Below are 25428 nucleotides of genomic sequence, written 5' to 3'. Positions count from 1 at the left end.
AGCGAACAACAACTGACTCACTTCCCAAGCTCTCTCATCCCCAACAGACTTCATACTTGCCCCTCTTTCCAAAACTCTTGCATTTACCTCCCTAACAACCCCATCCATAAACAAATTAAACAACCATGGAGACATCACACACCCCTGCCGCAAACCTACATTCACTGAGAACCAATCACTTTTCCTCTCTTCCTACACGTACACATGCCTTACATCCTCGATAAAAACTTTTCACTGCTTATTATTAAGGCTAATTATTTACCTTTTTCAAATCTATTGCTAGTAAGAAGCATACCGGTCACAAGTCAATAATGTACTTGAAATCTCAAGTCTGAGTTATGTATAACAAGATTTAGAAAGGTTCCAAGTATGTCTTTGCATACATAAAACCTTAAGGAAAAATTTTGGTTGTGTAGAAATTGAAAGTAAGTTTTTTCTTGTTTTTCCAGAACTGGGGGATGATGGGTAGTATACCTGGCATGGTAAGCAGTGGTGGATATGGTGGCAGGCCTGGTGTTTTGAATACTCCTCAAGGATGTAGTCATCACTACCCTCAACAACATTGTACCCCCACCTCTCATACATGCTGTGATGCTCATCACCATTTTCCTGTGAATGTGCCTCCAAACATGAATGCCATGGGAGCACCAAACATGACCCCACCTATGGGCCATGCAGTTCGACCAACCATGACCCCAGGCTTTGGAGAGATTGTGCGTCCTAATATGTGCCGCTCTGGAGATCCCTCAATGTATCGTAGTGGAAGGCCTCAGGGACAAAGTCCTCTCCAGCAGTCACAGCAGCAACATCAGCAGCAACCATCTCAACAGATACAACAGCAACAGCAGCATCAGTCACAGCAGCATCAGCATCAGTCACAAACACAGCAACAGCAGCAACAGCAACATCATCCACAACATCATTCACAATCACAGCAGCATCAGCACCATTTACAGTCACAGCAACAGCAACCTCAGCCACAACAACAACAGCATCAACCACAACAAAAGCATCTCCAGTCACAGCAACAAGGACAGTCCCAACAGCAGCAGCAGCAGCAAGTTCCTCCTCCCCCACCACCCCCACCACCCCCATCAATGATGGGGCCTGGGTCACATATGATGGGAGGCATGAGGGGAGCTGGACCACATTCATCAGGCTTTATGAACAATATGATGTGCCGTGTCCCAGGATCTGGGATGATGCCTCCACGTGTACTGCCTCCAGGGGCATTGACTACACCTCAGAGTTCAAATGAGCAAACTTCAGTTCCTGCTTCGTTTTGGGAAGAAGGGGAAAAACGGCGTAAAACTGTGGGACGAGCTAAAAAGCGTTTCAAAGGCACCTTAGAACGATCATCACCATGCCCTAATGTAGATGTTCGGAATATGAGTAGTGACCATTCTGGTCCTTCCATAAATGGTCAGGGTGGACCTGGCCCACCAGCTTCTGGACCTTCCTTTATGGATGACCCAAGTGGATATCTAGCCCAGCAGACTGCTTTACTTAATAACACTATGGCTGGTGGTGGGATGGGTCAGTTTTCTCCCCAAGCACCTGGTATTTCACCAAGACCACCACCCCCGCCACCAACTGCACAAGTACCACAGTCTGTAGGAACAGCATCAGTTGTAGTCATGTCCCAACAGCAGCTTCAGTCTCAACCCCAAACTGGGCCATTATCTTTAGGAAATGGTAGTGTATCCCGCGCAGCTCAAATGTCATCATCTCCAGCTGTGGTTCCTTTGCCTAGTAATGTCCCATTACCAGCAAGAGTTAGTAAGGCTGCCACTCAAACTACCAACACAGTCATAACCACACCTACTGTCCTCCCAGCACAGTCCACTCAGACCAGTGCTGTAAGAACAAGCACACCAACTTTCTTATCTCCTGTAGCCAGTACCATAACTCCTACACCTCATCAGCAAAGTCCCACTATTAGTGAGTCACAAGTCACTCCTTCACTAGCTAAAGATAAAAGTGGCAGTCGTCCTGATGGCTCTAGTGAACTGTTGAGTCAAAGTGATGGAGAGAACCCTAAAATTACCACAACATCGGTAGCCAAAGTTGAATCTAGCAGCCTTGTTCACACAACCACAGTTACTTATACGCTTTCTTCAACTCTCACCACAAATACAAAGATCACAAATTCCATGCCCATTACCACTCAGGCTGGATGTTTACATCAGAAAGAGAAAGACATTTTGCCATACTATAAGTCAGAAGAAGAACAGTCGCATAAGATTAAATGTGAATCTAGTTCTCCTATAGAAAGCTTAAAACCCACCTCAATTAGTATACCTAATGTGAAAGAATCTATAAAAGTAGAATCATGTTGTAAAGATATTGGCAGTGGAAAACATTGTGAGAGTGAGGAATGCACTACCCCTGAGCAGCTCTCTAGTGGTGCTCATAGTAGCAGTAATGGTGTGTCTGCCAACAAACCACTTACCCCTGGACCCCCTGGGGTCACTGCTGGAGCAGGAGTGACACAATCCCCTTTGGAGATGGTACAAAGTATAGTTAGCAGCATTCCTGTTCCATCTTCTTTGGGACCTGTACGTTCAGGATCTCAGCCACAGCCACCAACACAAGCTCCCCCTGCAATACCAGCACAGCCACAACAACATCAACAGCAGCAGCTGCCACAGCAGCAACAAGCAGCAGTCCCAGTACCTTTGTCTCCTGGCATGTATAATGGCCCAATTTCCACCAATGTAACTGTCTATGGAGGTAGTTCAGGTGGATTGGTGCGTGCCTCAGGGCCTCTGTTAGTAAGTGGGCCACCTCCTGCACAGTCTAGCATTTTTGTGACAAGCAGTGGCGGATGTAGTGGCCCAGCTAATATGGTAGTAGTTTCATCTCCTTTTAGCAATAAAGGTAGTGGAGCAACAGGTGTTACTGTCACATCAGGTATGGCAGGTGTGGTGGGGGTCCAGGCTGCCATGCCTCAAGTACAGGTTCAGCAGCAAATGGCACCCATACAGCAGCATTTACAACCTCAATTGCAGCCTCAACTCCAACCACAATTACAGCCTCAGCTACAGCAGCAACTTCAGCATCAGTTACAACCTCAGTTACAGCCACAATTACAGCAATTTCAGCCTGTACAACCCGTGGTGCAGCTAGTCAACACCTTTGCCACGATGCAGGCACCAGTCATTATCCAGAATGGTGGTAACATTATCCAATCATCAACAGGTCTCTTGCCTAGCCCAGGTGGAATGTTAACTGGCCCTACTCCTCTTACACAGGGCACAATTATGGCTGGACAACCACTGGTTTCAGCTACAGCTGCTACACTGGCAGTGGAAGGTACCCACCAACAGCACCAGCAGCAGCAGAACCAGGTTGGACAACCACAGTCATCTCCACATTTGCAGGTGGCACAAGTGGTCACCACAGGACTCGCAGGAGAAGCAGTAGAAGAAAATAGAACAAGAAACACTTCAACTCCTATGGGCACTTCAGGTTCAACACCATCCACACCACATTCGACTCCAGGCTCTACTCCAGGATCAGACACACCTTCAAGTGGTGGCTCCTCGGGAGGGCGCCGTCGCAAACGAAGACGCAACACCTCAACACCACAAGGATCATCTACCTCACAGTCTTCACCACAGCAACAGCAACATCAACAACAACAGGGATTGGTACCAGCAATTATCATGGGAAATAAAGTACCTCAGCATATGGTAATGAATGGCCCTCACATGACTCAAGTGTCACCATATAGTGCAATGGGAACCATGGCTGCTGCTGGGCAAATGGCACAAGTAGCCACTGTCACAAGTCAGGTGGGAGGAGGGCAGATGCTGCAGGCAGCAACTGCACAGGGAACAGGTGCCATTAATGTTGTTCAGATGGTTGGGAACACATTACCAAACTTGCCTGTACAGGTGCACAATCCACCTGCTATTGTAGTAGGTTCAGCACCTGCTCAGGGTGTTGTTATTAACCAGCTAGCAGATGGTACTTTTATATCCACAGATCCTAATACAGGCATGTCTTATCCTGTTCAGTTGCAGCTTTCAGGTGGTCATATAGTTGGTGTGACACCTGCAGTTAGTGCTGCGGGTGGAATGGTTGGTCCATTAGCTCCAGGACCAACAGCAGGAGGCATGCCAGCAATGGTCGCTGTGCGTCCTCCCATACCTCATACAACAGCTGTTGTTAGTGGTGCAAAGGTAGTAAATATTTCTCCTTCACCAGCATCATCACAGCTGACGGGTGGTGCAGGTGTGCATGTTCTACCTGTTACAGCAGCTGCTGCAAATTATCCAGCACCTGGCACCAGTGTTAGTCCTGGTCAGGCTGTATGTGTGGGTCAAGGAGCAGCACCGTCTGTGGTAGTGACTTCAGAATATGTAGGTGGTCAGCCTGTGGTGATAAGTGGCAGTGGATGTAATTCTAATACCACAGTTGTCCAGCATAAGACAACTATAGTCCAACAACGTACTACGCTTGTCGCTACACAGAGTGGTAGTGAGACTGGAACACATTCCTCTGTTTCAACACAAACACCTGGTGGTTTAGGAGAAAGTGATGTTAGCAGCTCTGACTGTGTAAGCACAGCAGCACCATCATCCCCATCTCATCAGAGTGCAGAGGTCACCACAACGCGTCATGATGAGGATGCTACTCCCCCTACTGACCCTCCTCCTCCACTTCCACCACACTCCCCAGACAAGAATAAGCGTATCATTCCTGAGGAGCCTCACAGTGCATCCACTTCAGGTAATGTTAGTCCCACAGTGCCCTTGCTAATTTTCTTGATGTAGTGCCCATGATGAGCCTGAGTCAGTGTGGGGCCAGTGCCACTTATCGCAGTGCCACTGTGTTCCAGAGGAGGCGTTGGTGTGCAGTCGTGGAGTGGTGTGGGGGCCGCATAGGGGCCACCACTACTGGCCGGCTCAGGTACTTCATGAGGTAACTACTTTACATAAACAAAACTCATTTGAAAAGTTCTTTTCATATCCAGGCCCCACTGCTTGAGAGTTTGATAGTGCATCATTACATTATTTACTGCATTGGGAGCCCCCAGCCTATGAATGGGTTATGTTCTTGGATCATGTTTGTAAGTTTGAATTTTTCATAAGATTGAAAATATAAAGAATGTTGATGAATCACATACAATTAGAGTAATACCTTCAGCTGCTGGTAATAACATAATAGATAATGTATTCTGAAATAATTATAGTTAATAAAACATCATCTTAAGCAACATTTGATAAACAAAATGCATTTTTAAGTAGTACCTCAATTCATAAGTATTAGTGAACATTTTTATGTCAAAGTAGAAAGTAAATAGTAGTTTGTGGAGCTTATTCATAAGAATGGGTGTTTGTAGGTTGGACATTCATAAGTCGGGGTCTTCCAGTACAATATTTTTTTTAACACTAAAACAACACTGCATTCTAAATCTTACATTTGTAAAAGATTGTTATGGCTTCTACACTGTCCACTTTTTTATTTAGATATTATTATACAAGTGCTTCACAAAATATGATAAAGTAAGTGTATAATATTTTGAATTTCAATATTATGCTGGTTTCATGTTTTACATAGAAACAAGTCAGAGGTACTTCTGTGTTAAGAAGTGCTGTGCCTGAAGTTAGTAGGTATTTGATGTATTGTGCCAGTAAGCGCACTATGGGTTTGAGCTAATGGAACCTGCACTTTTATATTGGTGTACAGTTGGGTGTTGCTTATCTCAAAAACATGAGAGCTGCTCACAGTTTTGTGTAGGAAGTGTCTGTGCTATGTAGTTGTGGATATAAAGTACTTTGTTAATAACACAAGGAACCTTAAACCTTGCAACCTTAGCATCCATTTCAAGGGGCTTCTGCAGCACTTATAAAGTCAGCCATGTCCATAAGGCAGGACCACAGGTCACACAAGGTAAATGTCTGGGCAGGGAAAAGTTTAGGCCAGTTGATGAATAGGTGTTTGATGTCTTCAGTATGGACATTGCATGTTGAGCATAGAGGTTTCTGTGATAAGCTGTATTAGAATTATCAATTATGAATAAATGGGAGATGTTTAGATTGTAGCCATGAAGTATGATTCATTTTTTGTGTAGGGTGTGTAGTTTTAGATAAATGTATGTCCAGTGAAATGGATTTCAAGATTGGGTTCAGGAAGGTTTTGAGTATTTATCAAGTAATTTTGGTGTTATTTTTATTAATATGATATTTTCTAGAGTAGGGGACCCATGAGTATGTCACTGAAGTGTAAGTCAGGGTTGAACTTTTTTGTATCTACATGAAGGTTGATGGATAGTTATGAAGTAGCTCATGTGGAAGGGGGTCATGCTGTGTATAGAATTGGATGCTGAGCATATTGAAGTGGGATTGAATTGGAAGTATTTTTCATTTATTGTGCAGTTGTTGGATCTTTGTGGATGTTATTGCTCTGTTTAGTGTGCCGAATGATTGGTTTTTTTTTACCGTATTTGCTTTAGAAAGGATGAATGACCAAGCAGGTGAGGCATAGTTTAGAGCAGAGCAGATATGTTGATCATAGAGGATGATGAGGCATTCTTTTTCTTCTCTGAAACTTGTTCTAGTGAGTGTTCTGAGAGAATTTTAGTTTGTTAGTTCACTCTGTTTTGGTGTTTGTGGTGTGAGAAGAGAATCTTCTGTGTGTCAAACATGATAATATGAAGTGATTGATGTAGGGATTTACAAACATGCCATTTTTGTTTCTCTGTGGGAGTGGTTTTTAAGAACTGAACTTTTTTCATATAGAATGTATCACCTGCTTTTTAGATTGCATTTTAGTTTATGTGTTGGAGATGTAGAAGCACTTATCACCAGAAATGAAAATCAGAGTTTTATGAGCATAGATACTCATTTTTGTGACCTCAATGTCTCTCGTTAAGGCTATATCATTTGTAAAAATCAGAGATGAAGACCAGAGATGAGTCCAATGGAGAGATGATCTTGAGTGGACCTTGCACAGTGGATGCTATATTGGTAATCTGAAACAAAGCATTGAAATTCTAAGTTATTTAGGAAATGAAAAGTAGGGAGAGTTTCAAAGGCTTTAGAACAACTGGGTAAGAAGGGGTTAAAACAATATCCTTTCTTAAGGATAGGCTAAACAAAGCAAGCTTCTAACATGAAGGAAAAGTTATAGATTTTAAACAGAGACTAAAAATGCAAGCAAGCAATAAAAGGTCAGAGCTAGCTCAGAGACGCACTCCCATAGGACATCAGGAAGTATGATACCTAGACCATACCGTTGTCATCTTGTAGGTGGAAGAGGCAATTTTCTTCACTAAAAAGTCAAAAAAAGAAAGTTAATATTGTTAAAGAGCGAGTATTGTAGTAGGTTCAATTAATAAGGAAATATTTACAAAGTGTTATCAGATGATCCATTTAAAGGCAAGATTGTATACTTTCTTGACTACAGTATTTCAAAATGATGTTTTTCAGGTTATGGTAATTTGGAGAACCTGAAGTAGTTGAATTTGCAGAATGCATATTGAATGATCATGTTACTTTGTTTTCTTCATTTGCTTTTCATCTTCAGTTGTTTTTCATTCTTTGTATCCATGCTGTTAGTAGACATACCCAAATGCAGTGAATTTTTTTCTGCTACTAAATTTGTGTTTGTCATCACCTTGTATTCTAGATTTTCCTTGCTTTACATACCTGTTTAATAAGGATTTGAGAAATATGATAAGCAATGGATTTTTTTTTTCTTTCTCTTTAAGAAAGATGGGCTTTCTGCTGTTTTATTATACTGAAGGTAGAATATTGTTTGAAGATGAAAAGGACCATGCTGGGTAATGTTTGTTAATGTTGCTGGCAAGGCTTACTCATAAGTCCTTCTGGAACTTGTGTTATTCCAACAGGTTGGTGGTGAGTGTGTGGTGCAGTGGTACGGGGATCATAGGGTGGACACTGTGAAACATTCCGTCCTGTCCACATTCCCCATCGTCCCACCTAGAGTGCCCATGCGACGTAGGTAAGACATAGCTGTTTTTTAAGGAGCAGTGGGAGAAAGGATAACATACTCCACTGTGCTACCTTTTTATAACACTCCCTTACACTCACCTTTTCCCTCACATAACATTTGCTGTTTCACCTAATACCAGTATCTCATCTCTGCAGTATCTTTCACACACTACAGTATCCTGAAATTAGAATTGGCAAAATACCCTCATATTGATGTAATAGGCACACTTTCACATCCCTCTGTATGTACACAAATGTACTGCTCTCATCTGCTTCTTCCATAGAAGAAATGGTTTAGGATGAAAAAGGGTGTACAGCACATTCTTAATTCCACATTGTTCTTGTTAAGCTGCCATTTGTTGTTTCTTTTTTCTCATTCTCTTTTTGTTACCTGTTCTTCTGTGTCAGCTTTCCACCATTTGTATGAATAATTGGTGTGTTATTCCCCATTGAATTTTTCATTGACTAAGTAGTTATCTCATTCCTTTTTGATTGGGAATGTGCATCCCCTAGTTCCCCTTCAAAGCACCAGTTCTGGCACCTAGGGAGAACTCAGCAGTCTTTGCACAGATTCTCTTGTGACTTTTCTTGGGACAAGCTATGCTTCTTAGGCTGAAATGCCTCCAGTTGTACTGACCATATAGCACAGGTTATCCTGGCTGGGTTGGAGTCGTGTATCACTTCTTCGAATGGACCTTTTCCCCCCCAGTCATAGTTTAATTGTTCCTCCTGTGGTACCAGTTGTATCAGAGACAGAACATATTGGGCCATGCAACTCTTCCCTACCCTGAATCCCACTCTGCTCTCATGTCTTCTTGGAATCATTGGAAGGTTGTTATTCATGAAGTCATTAAAAGAAAAAGTATAGTAAGTTGATTTCTTCTTTTACTGATAAATTGTTCTGGTCATTAACAAAAAAAAGTCTCAAGTAATTTCAACAGTACCTCCTTTCCTCCTCTCTTCTGACCTTATCATTCTGAAACTAATTCTCCAGCTGATGAAGCTGCTCTTTTTAGTACCTAATTCTCCTCTAATTGTACTTTGGTTGTTTCTTCATTTAGTCCTCTTCCTCCATCTCCTCCCGCTGAACTTATGCCTTCTCTTGTATTTTCCTAATGCAGGGTTGTCCACATACTTTCCTAGCTTCAAGTGGACCATACATTTGGTCCAGATTATATATGTTTGAAGGAATAGTAGTTCCAACAATGTTATATGGTTGTGCAGCATTGGCTGTAGATAGGGTTATGCGGATGAGGGTGGACATGTTGGAAATGAGATGTTTGAGGACAATATATGGTGTGAGATGGTGTGATCGAGTAAGTAATAATAGGGTAAGAGAGATGTGTGGTAATAAAAAGAGTGTGGATTAGAGAGCAGAAGAGGGTGTTTTGAAATAGTTTGGTCACATTAAGAGAATGAGTGAGGAAAGATTGACCAAGAGGATATATGTGTCAGAGGTGGAGGGAATGAGGAGAAGTGGGAGACCAAATTGGAGGTGGAAAGGGGGAGTGAAAAAGATTTTGAGTAATTGGGGCCTGAACATGCAGGAGGGTGAAAGGCGTGCAAGGAATAGAGTGAATTGGAACGATGTGGTATACCGGGTCCGATGTGCTGTCAGTGGATTGAACCAGGGCATGTGAAGCATCTGGGGTAAACCATGGAAAGTTCTGTGGGTCCTGGATTTGGAAAGGGAGCTGTGGTTTCGGTGCATTATTACATGACAGCTAGAGACTGAGTGTGAACGAATGTGGCCTCTGTTTTCTTTTCCTAGTGCTACCTCGCGCACATGAGGGGAGAGGGGGTTGTTATTTCATGTGTGGTGGGGTATCGATGGGAATGAATAAAGGCAGACAGTATGAATTATGTACATGTGTATATATGTATATGTCTGTGTGTATATATATGTATACGTTGAGATGTATCAGTATGTATATTTGCATGTGTGGACGTGTATGTATATACATGTGTATGTGGATGGGTTGGGCCATTCTTTCATCTGTTTCCTAGTTTTTTATTGTTTCTAAGCATTTTTGTCAGTCCTGTCTTTGATTCTTCCTGTTTTCAATGTTCTTATCTTTAAAATTTTCTTTTTATGACTGTTTTCCTTCATAGATTATCGTATATCTTTCTTTTCCGATATCAGGGCTGTATAGTTGGAGTTCTTTCAGCCTTCAAACATACCCATTTTCATCACCTGGATGTCGACCTTTCTTTCAAATATGCTTGGTAAATTCAGGTTTTGCATTTATGGTGACTCCTAAGTGTTTTACATGTGCTCCACTTTCTGTTATTTTCCTTGTTGGGCCTTAGTATAGTGTTATTGATTTATCACTGAATCTTGCATAACTTATCTGTTTAAACATTTCTTCATTAAAGTCCATGAGGTTCTCTTCTATCCATTTATGATTTATTTCTAGATCATTTTTTGGCCATCAGATCCAGTCACGTCACTGACTATGATGTTATATGCAGAACATCTTGCTGCACTTTATAGCATTGCTGTCTTTGTCTGAACTATTATTATGAAAAAAAGTGAGGCCAGCATTGTTTCTTCTGGCAAATCATATAGAACATCATCCTAGTTGTATTCTAAGACATTCCTGAGTATAGTTTCAATTGCATTTTGTTGATTATTAAGACTAAATGAATATTGTAGAAACTGTATGTATGTACAGCTCTTACTTTCAGTGTGAGAGGGAGAAATGCTTTGGTCAAAGCCATAGCTGAAGCTGTTAAGGATAATGCCACTCATTGTCAAGATTATCAAGTCCCACAGCTTAAAAATATTCGAAGTACATATGCAGACTCCCCAGCTACTCTGAATATCGCAGTGAATGGACCATTGAATGGACTGGGTAGTGGACCAAAAAACAGATCCATACACAGACAAGAAAAACCAGCCTTAAAGCACCAGCACATGAACATAGCCCAAGGTAACCAAATAACACCAGGGGAGAATAGGAAAAGAATGACAAGTAATGCCAAAAGTCTGCCATTGACTACTGCATTTCTTGCCAGGGAATCATCTCTGTTTCCCCCAAACATTTTCTCTTCCCCTCCTGCCACTGCTGTGGCATTTACAAGACCCAAATCAAGGAGAAGAGTCAGGTGACATGCATCTCTCAGCACTGTATAAGCCAAGATCTTATGAGTTAGATGAAAATCCTTTAAAGAATTGTTAAATTCACTACCAGTCATCATTCCTACTCATCATGAAATCAGCACAGAGTAATAGATAAGTTTTTGAAGCACTGCATTCGTTATGAAGATTAGATATCTTAAGGGCTCAGGAACAGGTGAATATGGAATTTGCAAAATTGAATGGCCCCGATAAAAAAAATCTATTGTGTATAAAATTAAGGCTTTTAGTAAATCACATATGACATATAGTTATACTGCAGTATCAGAAGCTTTAAAGTTGAAGGATTACTTTTTGAATAATGTTTTTATGTTACTTGTATGTGATGTTTTCATCTTGTTGGTCAGTTTTAAGAATTAAGTAGGAAAATGTGCTTTAGAACAATTCCCCAGATTTTTTTTAGGAAGGTAATATCTCTTTAATTAATTTCTGAAAGAAGTTATGAATTACCCCTGACATACCATCATTTTTGCTCTTGAGATTTTAATTTTTCTAATCTCATGGAGCTCATACATTGGGTCCTCTTCAGCCTTTTGAGGAAACTGAGGTGTTATTTGCTGTCCAATCAGTAGTTATTATGTAGTATCACTGTTCTTAAGCATGCTAAGATTGACAAAAATTACCTTGCCATTGGACCATACCCTTTGTAGAATTGGTGATTCATTGGACCAGGACTAATGTGGTTTTGATTAGGTTCCCATAAGATGGATGTGATAGTGTATTCTCTTGCATTCTTTACCTCAGGGCTGAAGAGAATGTAATTTTATTTCCTTTCAATGCATAAAGTTTTTCTTTTATTAAGGGGAGATGATTACAATCCATATATACGTATCAACATACAACATGTTTTTGTATTAATCTATCGTATCATCCAGCCAACGAAAGACTTGAAATACCATAAAACCTTGGCTTGTGAGGCTTGTGGATCCCCCAGAAGACTAATGATTTTCTAGTGTAAATCAAGAAAACTACAAATTCCATAATCCATATTTCAAGTGTGGTAGGTACTACAGTAGCAGTCAATTGTAGATGTAAATTTTTTATGTAATGTTCTTTACCAGTAATTCAATAAACATATGATGTGGCTTAAGTAGGATATATAAGGTAATGATTCCTTTATGCTAAGTCAAACCTGGTATTGTTGGGGATGAGCATCTTGTTAAAATTATTCTTCTCTATTTAAAATTATGATGAAACAAACAGCTGTATTGTGAAAAGAAAACTTCACAAATTGGCAATTTAACTTTTTGGGAAATAATAGATAAAGTAGATTACTATTGAGAGTTAAATTAATAAGTAATTGAAACAAATACTGCCTAAAGGATTACAAAATTATTGTTATTAACATTGAAAGAATAGTGTAATATAATGTGAAAGGAATTCAAGAATTGTAAAAGCAATAAGTTGCTACTATATTCAACAGAAGATTTGTCTGCAGTTGCAGTGACTCCACCACTTTATAGGAATATTGGATGCTTTATAAATGATCAAAGAATCCCTGTTATCATGTTGCTATTTGATAAGGTTTAAAGATTTTTTTATTCAGTGAGGGGATAATACAAAAACAAGCCTTATTAAGTTTATTCATTAGTGAAGATGTGGGTTAGAGAAATACTAGGAATTTGATCAAGCATTAAGTACTAAAGTATAGAAAGGGTAAGGATTAAAATGCAACAGAAATCAAAATAGAACAAAATCAGTATGTAGGGTAAATCATAGAAATACATCCATGTTAACTTTCCTCACTACTGTTATTGAACATGCCATCTTACACAAGTTATGTTTTATTAAGATTCTGCTTGTAGGTACATGATTCTAGGTTCTAATGCTTTATGTATTTTTTCATACTTGTCACCATTTCCTGCCTCATCAAAGTAGAGTAGGGTCTGACGAACACCAGCCTAACTCACTCTCATCCACCCTCTATCTGTCTTGCATTATGTACTAAAATGAGAGTCCCTCCCTTCCATGGTAAGTTCCTGCAGACCATACTTTGGTTCTTGTGACTGCTTCATTTGCATTGGTTTATCCCAGTGACAGCACATATCCCCTTGTATAATACATTGCTCCAGTTCGTTCTATCCCATGCACGCTTCTCACTCTCCTCTCAGGCCTTGATAACTCAGGGCCCCGCTCTCTCCATCTTTCTATCTCCCTCTCAGTTTTCCCCTCCTCCTTGCTCCCTCCACTCCTTAATTGGTTGTTACCTTACCTTCCTGTCCTAGGAGTCTCTTTTATCTTCAGTGGGGCTACAACAGTGCTAAGGAAGCTAGCTACATCGGGCAAGCAGGACCATAGGCCATAAAATGTAGTGATGTGTGTGTGTGTGTGTGTGTGTGCATGTGGAAAAGTATGAAACGTTTGAGTAATATGTATTCAATGAGTTCATTGTGGTACTTCCATCATGGGCATGAAGGGTCTTGAGATATGTTGATTTTTTTTTAGATAGAGAGACGAGAAAGTGTAAGTCTTATATGTCTGGGGAGTGTGGCTTCATGTGGGTGTATATATGGTGGGTGGGGTGGGGTGTTGTTTAAGACAGCTTGCTAGTTCATTTCAGTGTGTATATGTTTTTTACAGTGATGTGTTTGTTGGCATGGTGGAGTCTAAATTATCAAACAGGGATAAGCTTTTTATTTTCATTACCACTATTAATGAAGTGGTTTAGATGGGAAGGGTACAGTGCTGTGGCAAAGAATTGAGTGCCAAGCATATATAGGTAGGAATGTATTAGAAGGAGCTTTGTTTCATTGTATAGGTGTTGAGATTTTGTGCTAGTTAGATATCTAGTTATTGTCCATAGTGCTCTATTCTGTGTGGTTTGTAGCCTTGTTATATTCTTTTTTTTACAACAGGATAGATGACCAGGCAGGCATAGTTTAGGGTGGAATAGATTAATTGTGCGTGGAGGATACTAAGGATTTTTTTCTCCAAATCTGACACCAGTAAGTCTTCAGGGAATTTAGTGTATTTGTTGTTTTTATGTTGATGTTTGTGGTTTGGGGAATGAATGACATATGTGTTGATGTCATGACAAGAATAGTTGGTATCTTATTGAATGGGAGCTCTTAGCGATTCAATGGAGAATGCAGGTTGGATTTGTGTCTGTCTGTAGTTAAAAGAGTAGTTGAAGACTTTTGTTGCGGTGCAGACATTCTGATTTGGTTGAGCCTCTGTTTCAGTTATGCAGTGTTGTGGTGCATGTTTATTGTTACTTATTTGGTGTCATTGTGCTGTTATATAATTATATGGTCATCAGGATGAGAGGACCTTCATACTGAGGGCTGAAGGAGGTAATAGGATGTGTTGTAGTAAGAAATTGAAGAAGGTTAGAGAAAACTTGGGGAATTCTGTTGTAGAGCATTAGGATTTAATAGGTGAAGCTGTTGTGAGTAACTTAGGTTTATGAGGTAGCTATAAAGCTGACCAACCACATTTTGTCATTGTGGTATGTGGTATCAAGTATCCTTTGTTAGAGGATGTGTCTAGAAATAATGTCAAATGCTCTGTTGATATATATTGCCATTAATACTTTCAAGGAAGGGGATTGTGATTGGCTGAAATCATCTAGGATATGTTATTGAGATCTGTGTGTAGTGCGGTAATGGAGTAATTGGTTCTAAAGCCATGTTGGATATTTTGCTTCATTCTGTTGTATAGTTTTTCAGAGTTTGAAGGCTGGTGAGAGGAGAGCAAGATGGAGGATTTTAGGACTGATACTATGTTGGCATGTTTTCAGGTGTTAGGGATTTTCATGTGTAGCTACAAATAGTTGAAGATGTCTGTAATTGCTTCAATTGCTACTTGACCAGGATGTTTTATGTGAAATTTGATAATTTGATAGGTTGTCAGGTCATGTTGCTGTAGAGTTCTTTGTAGTGGAAGTGATGAGTGTATGAGCAGTTATATCTGAATGGATTTTGTGTTGGTTTTTCTTGACTCCTGTTTAAGGGTGTTGTTGCTTTATGGCTGATTTTCACTAGTGTTTCATGAGTGTGTGTGTGTGTTCTTTAGGGGAAGGAATATCATTAGATTGGATTAGAAGTGCTTAAAATATGGGGGATGGGTTAGTGGTGGAGGTGTGTATCTTTAATATGCAGCAGTGTTGGTTTTGGGTTTTGTTGTCCATTGTGTTGAGGAAGGATGCCAAAATGCTGTTTGTTTTTCAGTGATTGGTCTTGTGATGGTATTGTTTAGAGTTTGGATTTACTCTCAAAATTATATGAATGGCATTTGGTTTTGTTTGAGATGGTTTTCATGTATGATGTCAGCATTCAGATAACAAAGTGTCACCAAACTGATACAGAGCACTGTGGTGATATCTGTTTGAATCTGTAGCATTTACTGATATATGAAATTGATGTATACCATCTCACACCTGTGTGCCTTTGGAGAACTTTTGTTGAGACATATTGATGTAACAGTCTTCGTCCGCTGGTTATCGTTCAAATTATCCCAGATTCAATACCAGGTCATAGTGGTGAGATGCTCTACATCTTTTTTTATGTGTTAGGACAAGCAGTAGATTTAAGTATATATCACTAGGGTGCCTTATATCAATGCAAAGTGAAACCTCATCATCTGAGCATTTATGGGTCAGCTCTTGCTCATCAACTGCTAGTGTGATAACATGAGACCTCTTTGATCAGAGAAAACATGGTCTGAGATAGACTTCTTTTGTCCAGTCATGGTGGTGTAATGGTTTTCATTCACTGTTTGTCATTCAAATGATCCTGGGTTTGACCTCAGGGTACATAGTGGTGAGATGGTTCCCAACGATTTCATGTATTAGAGCATGCTATAGAGTTGAATATATATCACTCGAGTGCCTTGTATTTATTCAGAGTAAAACTTCATCTGAGTTCTGGTAGGTTTTCCATTACTCATCATTTGTTGCAACATGAGATCTCTTTGATCAAAAAAAGATGGTCTGAGATGGACAATGTTTGGAAAGCCCTAATGGCATAATGTTTTTCATTCACTGGTTGTCATTCAGATGACCCTGGGTTTGATCCAGGGGTACATAGTGGTGAGATGGTTTACATGCTAATGGATTACAAGAGATGGGTGATTATTGATGCTTATGCACCTAGAAATGAGGAATAATGGAGGCAAGGGTTCTTTCGGAGGAGCTGGGTGTGTATTTCAACATTTTTGAGCAAGAGTTCAAGTGTTTGTGATTTGAATATGAGAGTGGGTAATGTAGCAGTTGAGGGTATAACTGGGGTACTCAGTGATGTAAATGAAAATGGCAAACAGCCTGGGGAGTTTTATGCTGAGAAAGGAAGGGTGATTAGGAATACTAGGTTTAAAAAGAGGAGCTTTCATAAGGATATGTTGGTTAGTAGAGTAAATGGTAATAGGGAATTGATAGATAATGTGCTAGGCATGCAAAAGAGTTTGTAGGATGTGTAATCAATACCTTGTGGAGGTAAGGGTGAAGGTTTGTGGAGGCTTTTGGAAGAGAGGTAATATTACAGGTGGGAAGAGTGGTGAAAAGGAGTGAACTTTAAAAAGAAGCTTATGTCAATAGACACCATGAGAGATTGAGTATGGAATGGCTGAAGGTGAAAGTAATTGAAGGTAGGGAAGTGGGTAAGGAATGGGAGGTATTGAGGGAAACATTGCTAACATATGCGAGAAAAATGTGTGGCATACGGAAAAGGTGGGATGTTGGCATGTTAGAAAGAGAAGTGAGTGTTGGGATGGGGAAGTTAAATCATTAGTAAAAGAGGGATGTATGGTTATACCTGTAGAGAAGGAATATGAGTGATTGGGAGAAGTATGAGAAAAAGCAGCAGGAGGTCAATAGGAAAGTGAAGGAACTTAGAAAGAGGACAAACTAGAGTTAGGTTGAGCAAGTATCAGCATACTTTAGGGAAAATGAAACAGTGTTTTGTAAGGATAATTTGAGAACCACAACAGAACAAATGTATGTAAGCGTTGGTGAAGGGAGAAAATGGGGAAATGTTAACAGGCAAAAATGAGGTGAAGAGAAGATTGGGTTAAAAGTGTTCATTGATAATAAGGCAGATGTATGGTGTTTTGAATGTGGAGATATTTTATATGAGAAAGTCATGGTAAATGGTTTGGTGAAAATAAAAAAAGGTGATAAAAGCCTTGCCTAAGACGAAGTGCGGTAAAGAGGTTGGAGTGGATGGAATTGCAATTGATTTTTCTTTTCAGCTGAGACAGCTTGAGCAACTGAATGTCCTAATCTAGGCTATCTTATTTATGCTCTCTCTCTCTCTCTCTCTCTCTCTCTCTCTCTCTCTCTCTCTCTCTCTCTCTCTCTCTCTCTCTCTGTATATATTTCTTTCTTTTTCTTTCATACTATTCGCCATTTTCCACGTTAGTGAGGTAGCGTTAAGAACAGAGGACACGCAGGGAATATGTGGGAAGTATTCTTTCTCCCCTATCCCCATGGATAGGGTATAGGGAAGAAAGAATACTTCCCACGTATTCCCTGCATGTCATAGAAGGCGACTAAAAGGGGAGGGAGCGGGGGGCTGGAAATCCTCCCCTCTCGTTTTTAATTTTCCAAAAGAAGGATTTCCCTCAAAGACTCGGTCCTCTGTTCTTAACGCTACCTTGCATATGCAGGAGATGTACAAAGTGAGAGGGTTAGGGAGAATGATTTGGTAAACAGAGAAGAGGTAATAAAAGCATTGCGGAAGATGAAAGCCGGCAAGGCAGCGGGTTTGGACGGTATTGCAGTGGAATTTATTAAAAAGGGGGTGACTGTATTGTTGACTGGTTGGTAAGGTTATTTAATGTATGTATGACTCATGTTGAGGTGCCTGAGGATTGGTGGAATTCTTGCATAGTGCCATTGTACAAAGGCAAAGGAGATAAAAGTGAGTGCTCAAATTACAGAGGTATAAGTTTGTTGAGTATTCCTGGGAAATTCCATGGGAGGGTATTGATTGAGAGGGTGAAGGCATGTACAGAGCATCAGATTGGGGAAGAGCAGTGTGGTTTCAGAAGTGTTAGAGGATGTGTGGATCAGGAGTTTGCTTTGAAGAATGCATGAGAGAAATACTTAGAAAAGCAAATGGATTTGTATGTAGCATTTATGGATCTGGAAAAGGCATATGATAGAGTTGATAGAGATGCTTTGTGGAAGGTATTAAGAATATATGGTGAGGGAGGCAAGTTGTTAGAAGCAGTGAAAAGTTTTTATCGAGGATGTAAGGCATGTGTACGTGTAGGGAGAGAGGAAAGTGATTGGTTCCCAAGTGAATGTAGGTTTGCAGCAGGGGTGTGTGATGTCTCCATGGTTGTTTAATTTGTTTATGGATGGGGTTGTTAGGGAGGTGAATGCAAGAGTTTTGGAAAGAGGGGCAAGTATGCAGTCTGTTGTGGATGAGGGAGCTTGGGAAGTGAGTCAGTTTTGGCTGATTCATGTGAGAAACTGCAGAAGCTGGTGACTGAGTTTGGTAAAGTGTGTGAAAGAAGAAAGTTAAGAGTAAATGTGAATAAGAGCAAGGTTATTAGGTACAGTAGGGTTGAGAGACAAGTCAATTGGGAGGTAAGTTTGAATGGAGAAAAACTGGAGGAAGTGAAGTGTTTAGATATCTGGGAGTGGATTTGGCAGCGGATGGAACCATGGAAGCGGAAGTGAATCATAGGGTGGGGGAGGGGGCGAAAGTTCTGGGAGCATTGAAAAATATGTGGAAGTCGAGAACGTTTTCTTGGAAAGCAAAAATGGGTATGTTTGAAGGAATGCTCTCTCAACCACACTCTTTTTATTACCGCACATCTCTCATACCCTTTGTGAGAGCAGAAAAGGGTGTATTGAAATGGTTTGGTCACATGGAGGGAATGAGTGAGGAAAGATTGACAAACAGGATATATGTGTAAGAGGTGGAGGGAACAAGAAGTGGGAGACCATATTGGAGGTGGAAAGATGTAGTGAAAAAGATTTTGAGCGATTGGGGCCTGGACATGTAGGAGGGTGAAAGGCGTTCAAGGAATAGAGTGAATTGGAACGATGTGGTACACCGGTGTCGACGTTGCTTTCAGTGGATTGAACCAGGGCATGTGAAGCATCTGGGGTAAACCATGGAAAGTTTTGTGGGGCCTGGATGTGGAAAGGGAGCTGTGGTTTCAGTGCATTACACATGACAGCTGGAGACTGAGTGTGAACGAATGTGGCCTTTGTTGTCTTTTACTAGTGCTACCTCGTGTGCATGCCGGGGGAGGAGATGCCATTTCATATATCACACAGGTGTTACCAGATTTCATTTGCTCAAGGTTACACTGCGATTGAAAAGTCACCTTTGTCAAAGCTGTATAATTGAGAGTACTGTTTCATCAAAGAACTCTCCACGCCAAAGCTGTCTACATTTCCCTACTGCTTGAAGTTTCATAGCCTTAGGCAGTGAGAACCTTTATAAAAAGGTCCTGGGTAACACCAGGACTTTCTTATTAAAATTAGTCCTGGAGTAATTATGGATAGAATAAAAATGAATAAGATAATGTCATTTACCATTTCCCACGTTCGCACCAGGAACAGAAAGAAATTGCCTCATTTGCTCACATACATTCTCTACATTTCGTAAGTAATGCATGGAAAACCACCGACCCCTATCCATAACCAGGCCCTGCTGACCTTTCCATGGTTTTCCTGAGCCGCCTCATATAACCTGCTGAGTCCATTGACAGCTTCTCCCCATGTGTACCACATTACTCCAGTTCACTCTGTCCTGTGCAAACCTTACACACCTCAAGCAGGAAACGGCAGTCAAGTATGATAAATAAATATATATATATATATATATATATATATATATATATATATATATATATATATATATATATATATATATAATACACATATCTTGTAAGTATGGGTGTTACTGAACTCTACCTGCATGAGGTTACACAGCAATTGGAAAGTCTTCTTTGGGAAGGTTCTGTGATTGTCATTAGATGGAAAGGAATACAGTTTTATCAAGGAACTTATCACTCAAAGGGAGTCCACTATTTTTGTGCTATTGACAGTAACACATACTTAGAGCTAAGGTAGCCCCGTGAAATGGATCTTTGGGTTATATAACTGAATTATGTAAGTATGTATGTATACTTGAATAAGAATTTCAGATTGTAGTCAGAAGTATTTATGCAGATGTCATGTAATTCTTGAAACTTGACAATTTTAAAATGGATGTATTTTTATCCATTTGGTAAATTAGAAACTTCACATATTTTATTTTCAGGTGATGACCTTTTATTTTTACAAAAAATATTAGGTATAAGTGATAGGGATATGAGTATGCCCTCTCTAATTAATGCTAATAGCTTAATATGGTATTCATAGAACTATATTCCCATAATGTGTTGGAGAGTTACAAATGTCTTCCGCCAGAGACCCCTTTAGGCTTTCCAAATTTAAGTAGTACATTGATTTTCACTTTTCAAAAATCATACATATTATCATGTTAAGTGACAAAAGGTGCTTTTTATTCAACCCACAGAATCAGTAATTTGTTTTGACTAAGTTAGGCAAAAGTTCATTGATTTACCCTACAGCTTCACAAAATCAGTCATAGAAAGTGGAAGATGCACCCTTCAACCGAGTTATGTCATGTTGCACTTGTCGAGAAGTTGGCAATTTTATCAACCTCACAAAACCTATTATGGCAAGGATGTCTTAAGGTGCCTTCAGTGTGCCAGTATTAGTGGAGAGTAATAATGTGATAGTGCACATTTTGTACACACTTAGTTAATTATGATCTTTGTGGAATTTTGACAATAAATGGTGAGTTTAGAGGATATAGAATGCAGTGTTACATACTGTAGGAATAAATCAAAACTGTAATGTAAGTTTTATGTTACAGAATAATGTTTATGACAAGGATACTTGAATCAAATTCATATAACAGTAACCCTGATTATCCTATTGGCTGAACTCTCCAATCCATGAAATTGTTATGAAACATTGTAACTCAAGTTCTTAGTTGGTGCATGAACATGAGAAGTAGCCATTTGTATTAATGTAAAAACAAGCACAAATCTAAGAACTTGGTCCTGATTCTCAATCCTAGATATGCTCTTTTCCAAATTGCCTCAGAAATGCTGTTTATCATTTTTGTGATCTGAATATTACTTTTTTTTCATTTATGTTGCACCTCACAGTACACTTTTACTCAGGCAGCCAATGAAATACATATACTAACATGCTTGGCATTATAAATGCCACCACAACTTTTAAATGAGGGTACTTATGGCATTGTACATATAGCCATAGCATTGTGGTTCAGGTGTGGAACTTAGGTGGGTTTACCTATTTTGGCTTACATTAGTATTATCAATTGTCACAGCACAAGTAAGCCATTAGGGCTGTAAGGGATTACCCTCTGAATTAACATTTTATAAGAAAAAAAATTTAATGTATTTTGACTTTTGTACATATATCATTCACTGATTCTAATGTCAGACTTACCAAGGTATACATGACCTTAAAAAATCTTTCTTTTACTGCATATATCATTGAATTTAGTTTAATGAGTTGTTCTGGTTGAGCCAGATAAACTTTTTGAAGAAGCATTTGTAGAATATCTTCTTTTTTTCGTCTCTGAGAGAATCAGAAGGCATCTTAGATACTTCATTGAATTGTAACACTATGTTACTTTTTGATCCCATGACACTGGTGCTAACATAGGCAAATTGGAAAAGAGTTTCTGTTTAGGATGTCAGGCTTTGTATTACTCTGTCTTGGCAAGGGTAATTGAGCTATAGGTAAATCTCAATTTATACCCCAAAGTGCTTGTTATTATACTTCATTGTTATTGTCTGTATCTTCATCAGTTTTTCAGTTGTGGGTATTATTAGTTTTTATAATTTTCATGGTTTTCAGATTTTGACAATCTGTAACACATCTCAGATATGGCCAACTAGTTTGCCAAATTAATTATACAAGAATAATAACTGATAAGTACAAAGTATGTATTTCAAGTTGTGTAAGCCATTTTTTTTATTTGCTAACTTGATTAAATACCAGTGAATTTTCAAAAGTCATTATAAATGTATGTTTTAGTACAAGAGATTATTAAAATGTTCACTTTGGTTTGGGTTACTTGGGAGTATAGCCATTTCTCTTTAAATTAATTTTTATTATGGAAATCACTTTTAACCCACACCAGCTGTAATATTTTAATGTTTCATGTGCATATTTAATTTTAATGGGAAATGCAGTTATGTAAGTGTGAGTCATAATGACTTCAATCAATTAACTGATGTTCACTACCTTTACTTTATGAGCCCATATGCCAAAGACTTACACCACATCACAGGGTAATGTGGTGATTATAAAAGTTTGCACCATGTTTAACTTTTTAAAGTTGATATGAAAGAGAATATGGTATGCATTTTATCTGTTTACAGAGAGGGGATATTGCTTGTTTTTTAACCTGTTTATTTGTATCTACTGCAGATATTTACCAGTGTTGCCACTGTGCACAAATTGTTGTGACTAATAGATCTGTTTTAGAGAGTAGTGTACAGAGAATATGAAGCACTCCATGAGTGTGCAATAGTGTAATTTACATAACTACAGTCAACGTTGAACCAGCCTGTATCGTGTTGACTATAAATAAAACAGAATATAACAAGACCATCAGCTTCGAATGAATGATATTATTTAAAACATAATTTATGCATAAATTATTTTATCTGATACTGTATAATGAACACCAACTTTTATAGTTTGTTGATTAGTTGGAAACACTGATTATGTATGGGTTTTGTCCTGTGTTGAGGGATAGCTCTGTTGAATGGCTGGTTACATTGTGCAGCTTCCTAGGTTAGTCAGTTGGTTCTCAATTTGGGAATGGATGCATGTTGTGCACTGTATGGCAACACTTGTTTTCTGCAAGCCAAAGATGCTCGTTGAGTTGCTGTACAGGTTCAGGTTGTTCGAGCTTAGATTAGAAATAGAGAAGTGTGGTTTATATTGTGTGTACAGATGAAATATTATAATATGGAAGTCTTAGATTTTTTAAATGAAGATAACGTCCCAGTTCTAGGTCAGTGATGGACCTTTTGTTGATTAACCACCAAGTGGTTTGTTTCTCTCATGTTCAAATATATGATGGGTGTGTATTCCCAGTAGGCCATATAGGTCTACTAGTAAGATGTATATTTTGTCTCTATAAGCTATATTGGAAGACACACCCATGTTGAACATTGTTGCCTCTCTTTACCTGTCTCCTACTGTTCAGTCTGCAGTTTGAAGATTTTATATCATCAATTTAGATTATGAGTCTGATTGTTTTTATAGATATTTTACACATGTATAATAATTATGCATGTATATTATTCACAATTCACGTAACTGGAAATTAAAGATATAGGATTACTTGTCATATATAAAAGCATTTATTATCAGTTAATCTGAATAAGAACCAAATACTTCTGCAGACTGAGTGTCAAATGCCTTCAGATTGTTTTTCACACCATCCTACTTTCTGCCTTACATCACTACTTGCCATTATTTAGGACCATATCAGTCAAAATCTTGATTATCCTTAACTTCATGATTTTGTATTTCTTGTATATATTCAAACTTATGTTTTATAATGTATATAAACCATAAACATATACATAAAAATATCAAAATCTGATGTCAGGATAGTTATAAGATGTTACTTGACTTGGTCTTAGATTATTGAAAAAATGATGTACTTTATAAAACTGTCGTCTCAGTCACACCCAAAGTCCTTTTAATCTCCTACAGAACTCTAGATCATCTGGCTGCCACATAACTCTTCTTTTCTTGTGTACAGGAGCAATGTGTTTGCTGCACTTCTGGACACCCCTACCTAAGAGGTATCTCAATATTAAACTAGTTTCTTCTTTTGCTTTAACAAATGTGTCAAGCTTTATTCAATACACAATTTCAACTTCTAGTTTATATTTTATTAACCCGTTTACCTTGTATTTTGTACTGTAGTATCATCCCTCTTCTGTTCTGAGATGATATAATTATGGTTTTGATAAGCACTGATGAAAAGATATATTGAATGTTTTTTTTCCTTCTCAGCAATGGTACTATAAGAATATTCCATTTATGTATGTAATGATAGAATGTTGATCCAAGATTTTTTTTTCACATTAGAATGCCATTACCTGCATAGCATGGTATCACTAGGAACAGAGGAAGAACAGCTCATTTTTTCTCATTCACTGTTCTCCTGTCTTGTATAATGAACTGGAATCTGATACCCCTATCCACAGCCAAGCCCAATTGATCTGACCATTCCATATGCCTTAGTTCAACCCACTGACAGTCACAAATTGCACCTTATATATATCACATCACCGTAATTTTCTCAATCTCCTGCATGCCTCTCACCCTCTTGCAAGTACGGACCCTGTCAACTCAAACTTTGATTTTTTCATTTACATTTCTTTTCCTATCTCATCTACAACAAAAAAGTTAATCAACAGTCTGCACCAAAAGTTAAGGCACAAGAGGGCCATCGACTTACTGCAAAAATCGTTCCACGTTTGTTAAAGAGACCCTGGTAAGTATACGTTGTCTTGCATTGACAGCACTAATAATTCATTTGGCAATAATGTGATGTGTTATAACCATCAGTTTATGACTAGCAACCATGAAGCTTGCCTGTTTTGTTTGTCTCCACGTGTTGGGTATATTTTCTCTATATTTGTCTACAATTTTTTGTGCCATCCCATGATGCCCAGGATACTTACAGTGAAGGAGAACATCGCAACAGTGATTGCTTTGAATAAAGCAGAACATAATTTGAAATATATCGCTGAGCAAATACATCTGTCAGTGAAGTGTCCAAAGCTTGGTGAAGCAGTTTGAGGAATTAGGGGAGTCCAATTTACAGGCTCCTCTTCCCAAGTCTGGAAGGCCAAGATTAACATCTCCTAGGACCATTAAAGTGCTTACAAGACAAGCTAAGGCCTGCCCATTCCTGATGGCAAGTGAAATCAAGCAGAAGAACCCTAACTTACTCAAACATGTCTCACTGAGGAATGTTCAAAAAATACTTTGTAATTACTTGGGATTTCATAGTTTTCTTGACCGACGTAAACTTTTACTGACTGTGCCATCCTGAAGGATAAATTGGTGAAACGAGTATGAAAGAATGAATGGCAAGACTCAAGACTTGCTCTAAGGTTAAATAGCAACCAAGTTAAGTTTAATGCCAGGTAGGTGTTAAATGATACCTTACTGAAGTAGTCTTTGTAGTAATTCTAAGTAAATGCATTATAAGTGAATTGGTCTGAGGCAGGTATCTGTGATGTCACCAAGGTTGTTCAGTTTGTTTGTGGATGGGGTGGTAAGGG

General features: G+C 39.0%; 1 protein-coding gene across 2 annotated transcripts in view; it reads left to right on the top strand.

Annotated features, from left to right (window-relative positions):
• LOC139758756 (uncharacterized) overlaps nt 1-24122 on the top strand; it is a 201136-nt gene extending 177014 nt beyond the window's left edge. The window contains exons 7-10 of one of the 2 annotated variants that reach the window (XM_071680513.1): nt 450-4737; nt 4847-4929; nt 7862-7974; nt 10653-24122. In XM_071680513.1, the coding sequence (XP_071536614.1) occupies nt 450-4737; nt 4847-4929; nt 7862-7974; nt 10653-11076 (4908 nt within the window). In that variant the 3' untranslated portion in view covers nt 11077-24122. The remainder of the gene's footprint in view (nt 1-449; nt 4738-4846; nt 4930-7861; nt 7975-10652) is intronic. The other variant, XR_011714913.1, reaches the window with a different exon arrangement.
• Nucleotides 24123-25428: the final 1306 nt, after the last annotated feature.

The sequence above is a fragment of the Panulirus ornatus genome, chromosome 31 (assembly GCF_036320965.1).
Source record: "Panulirus ornatus isolate Po-2019 chromosome 31, ASM3632096v1, whole genome shotgun sequence".
Lineage (NCBI taxonomy): Eukaryota > Metazoa > Arthropoda > Malacostraca > Decapoda > Palinuridae > Panulirus > Panulirus ornatus.
The sequence above is the reverse complement of the archived record's forward strand: the minus strand, read 5'-3'. Positions and strand labels throughout refer to the sequence as shown.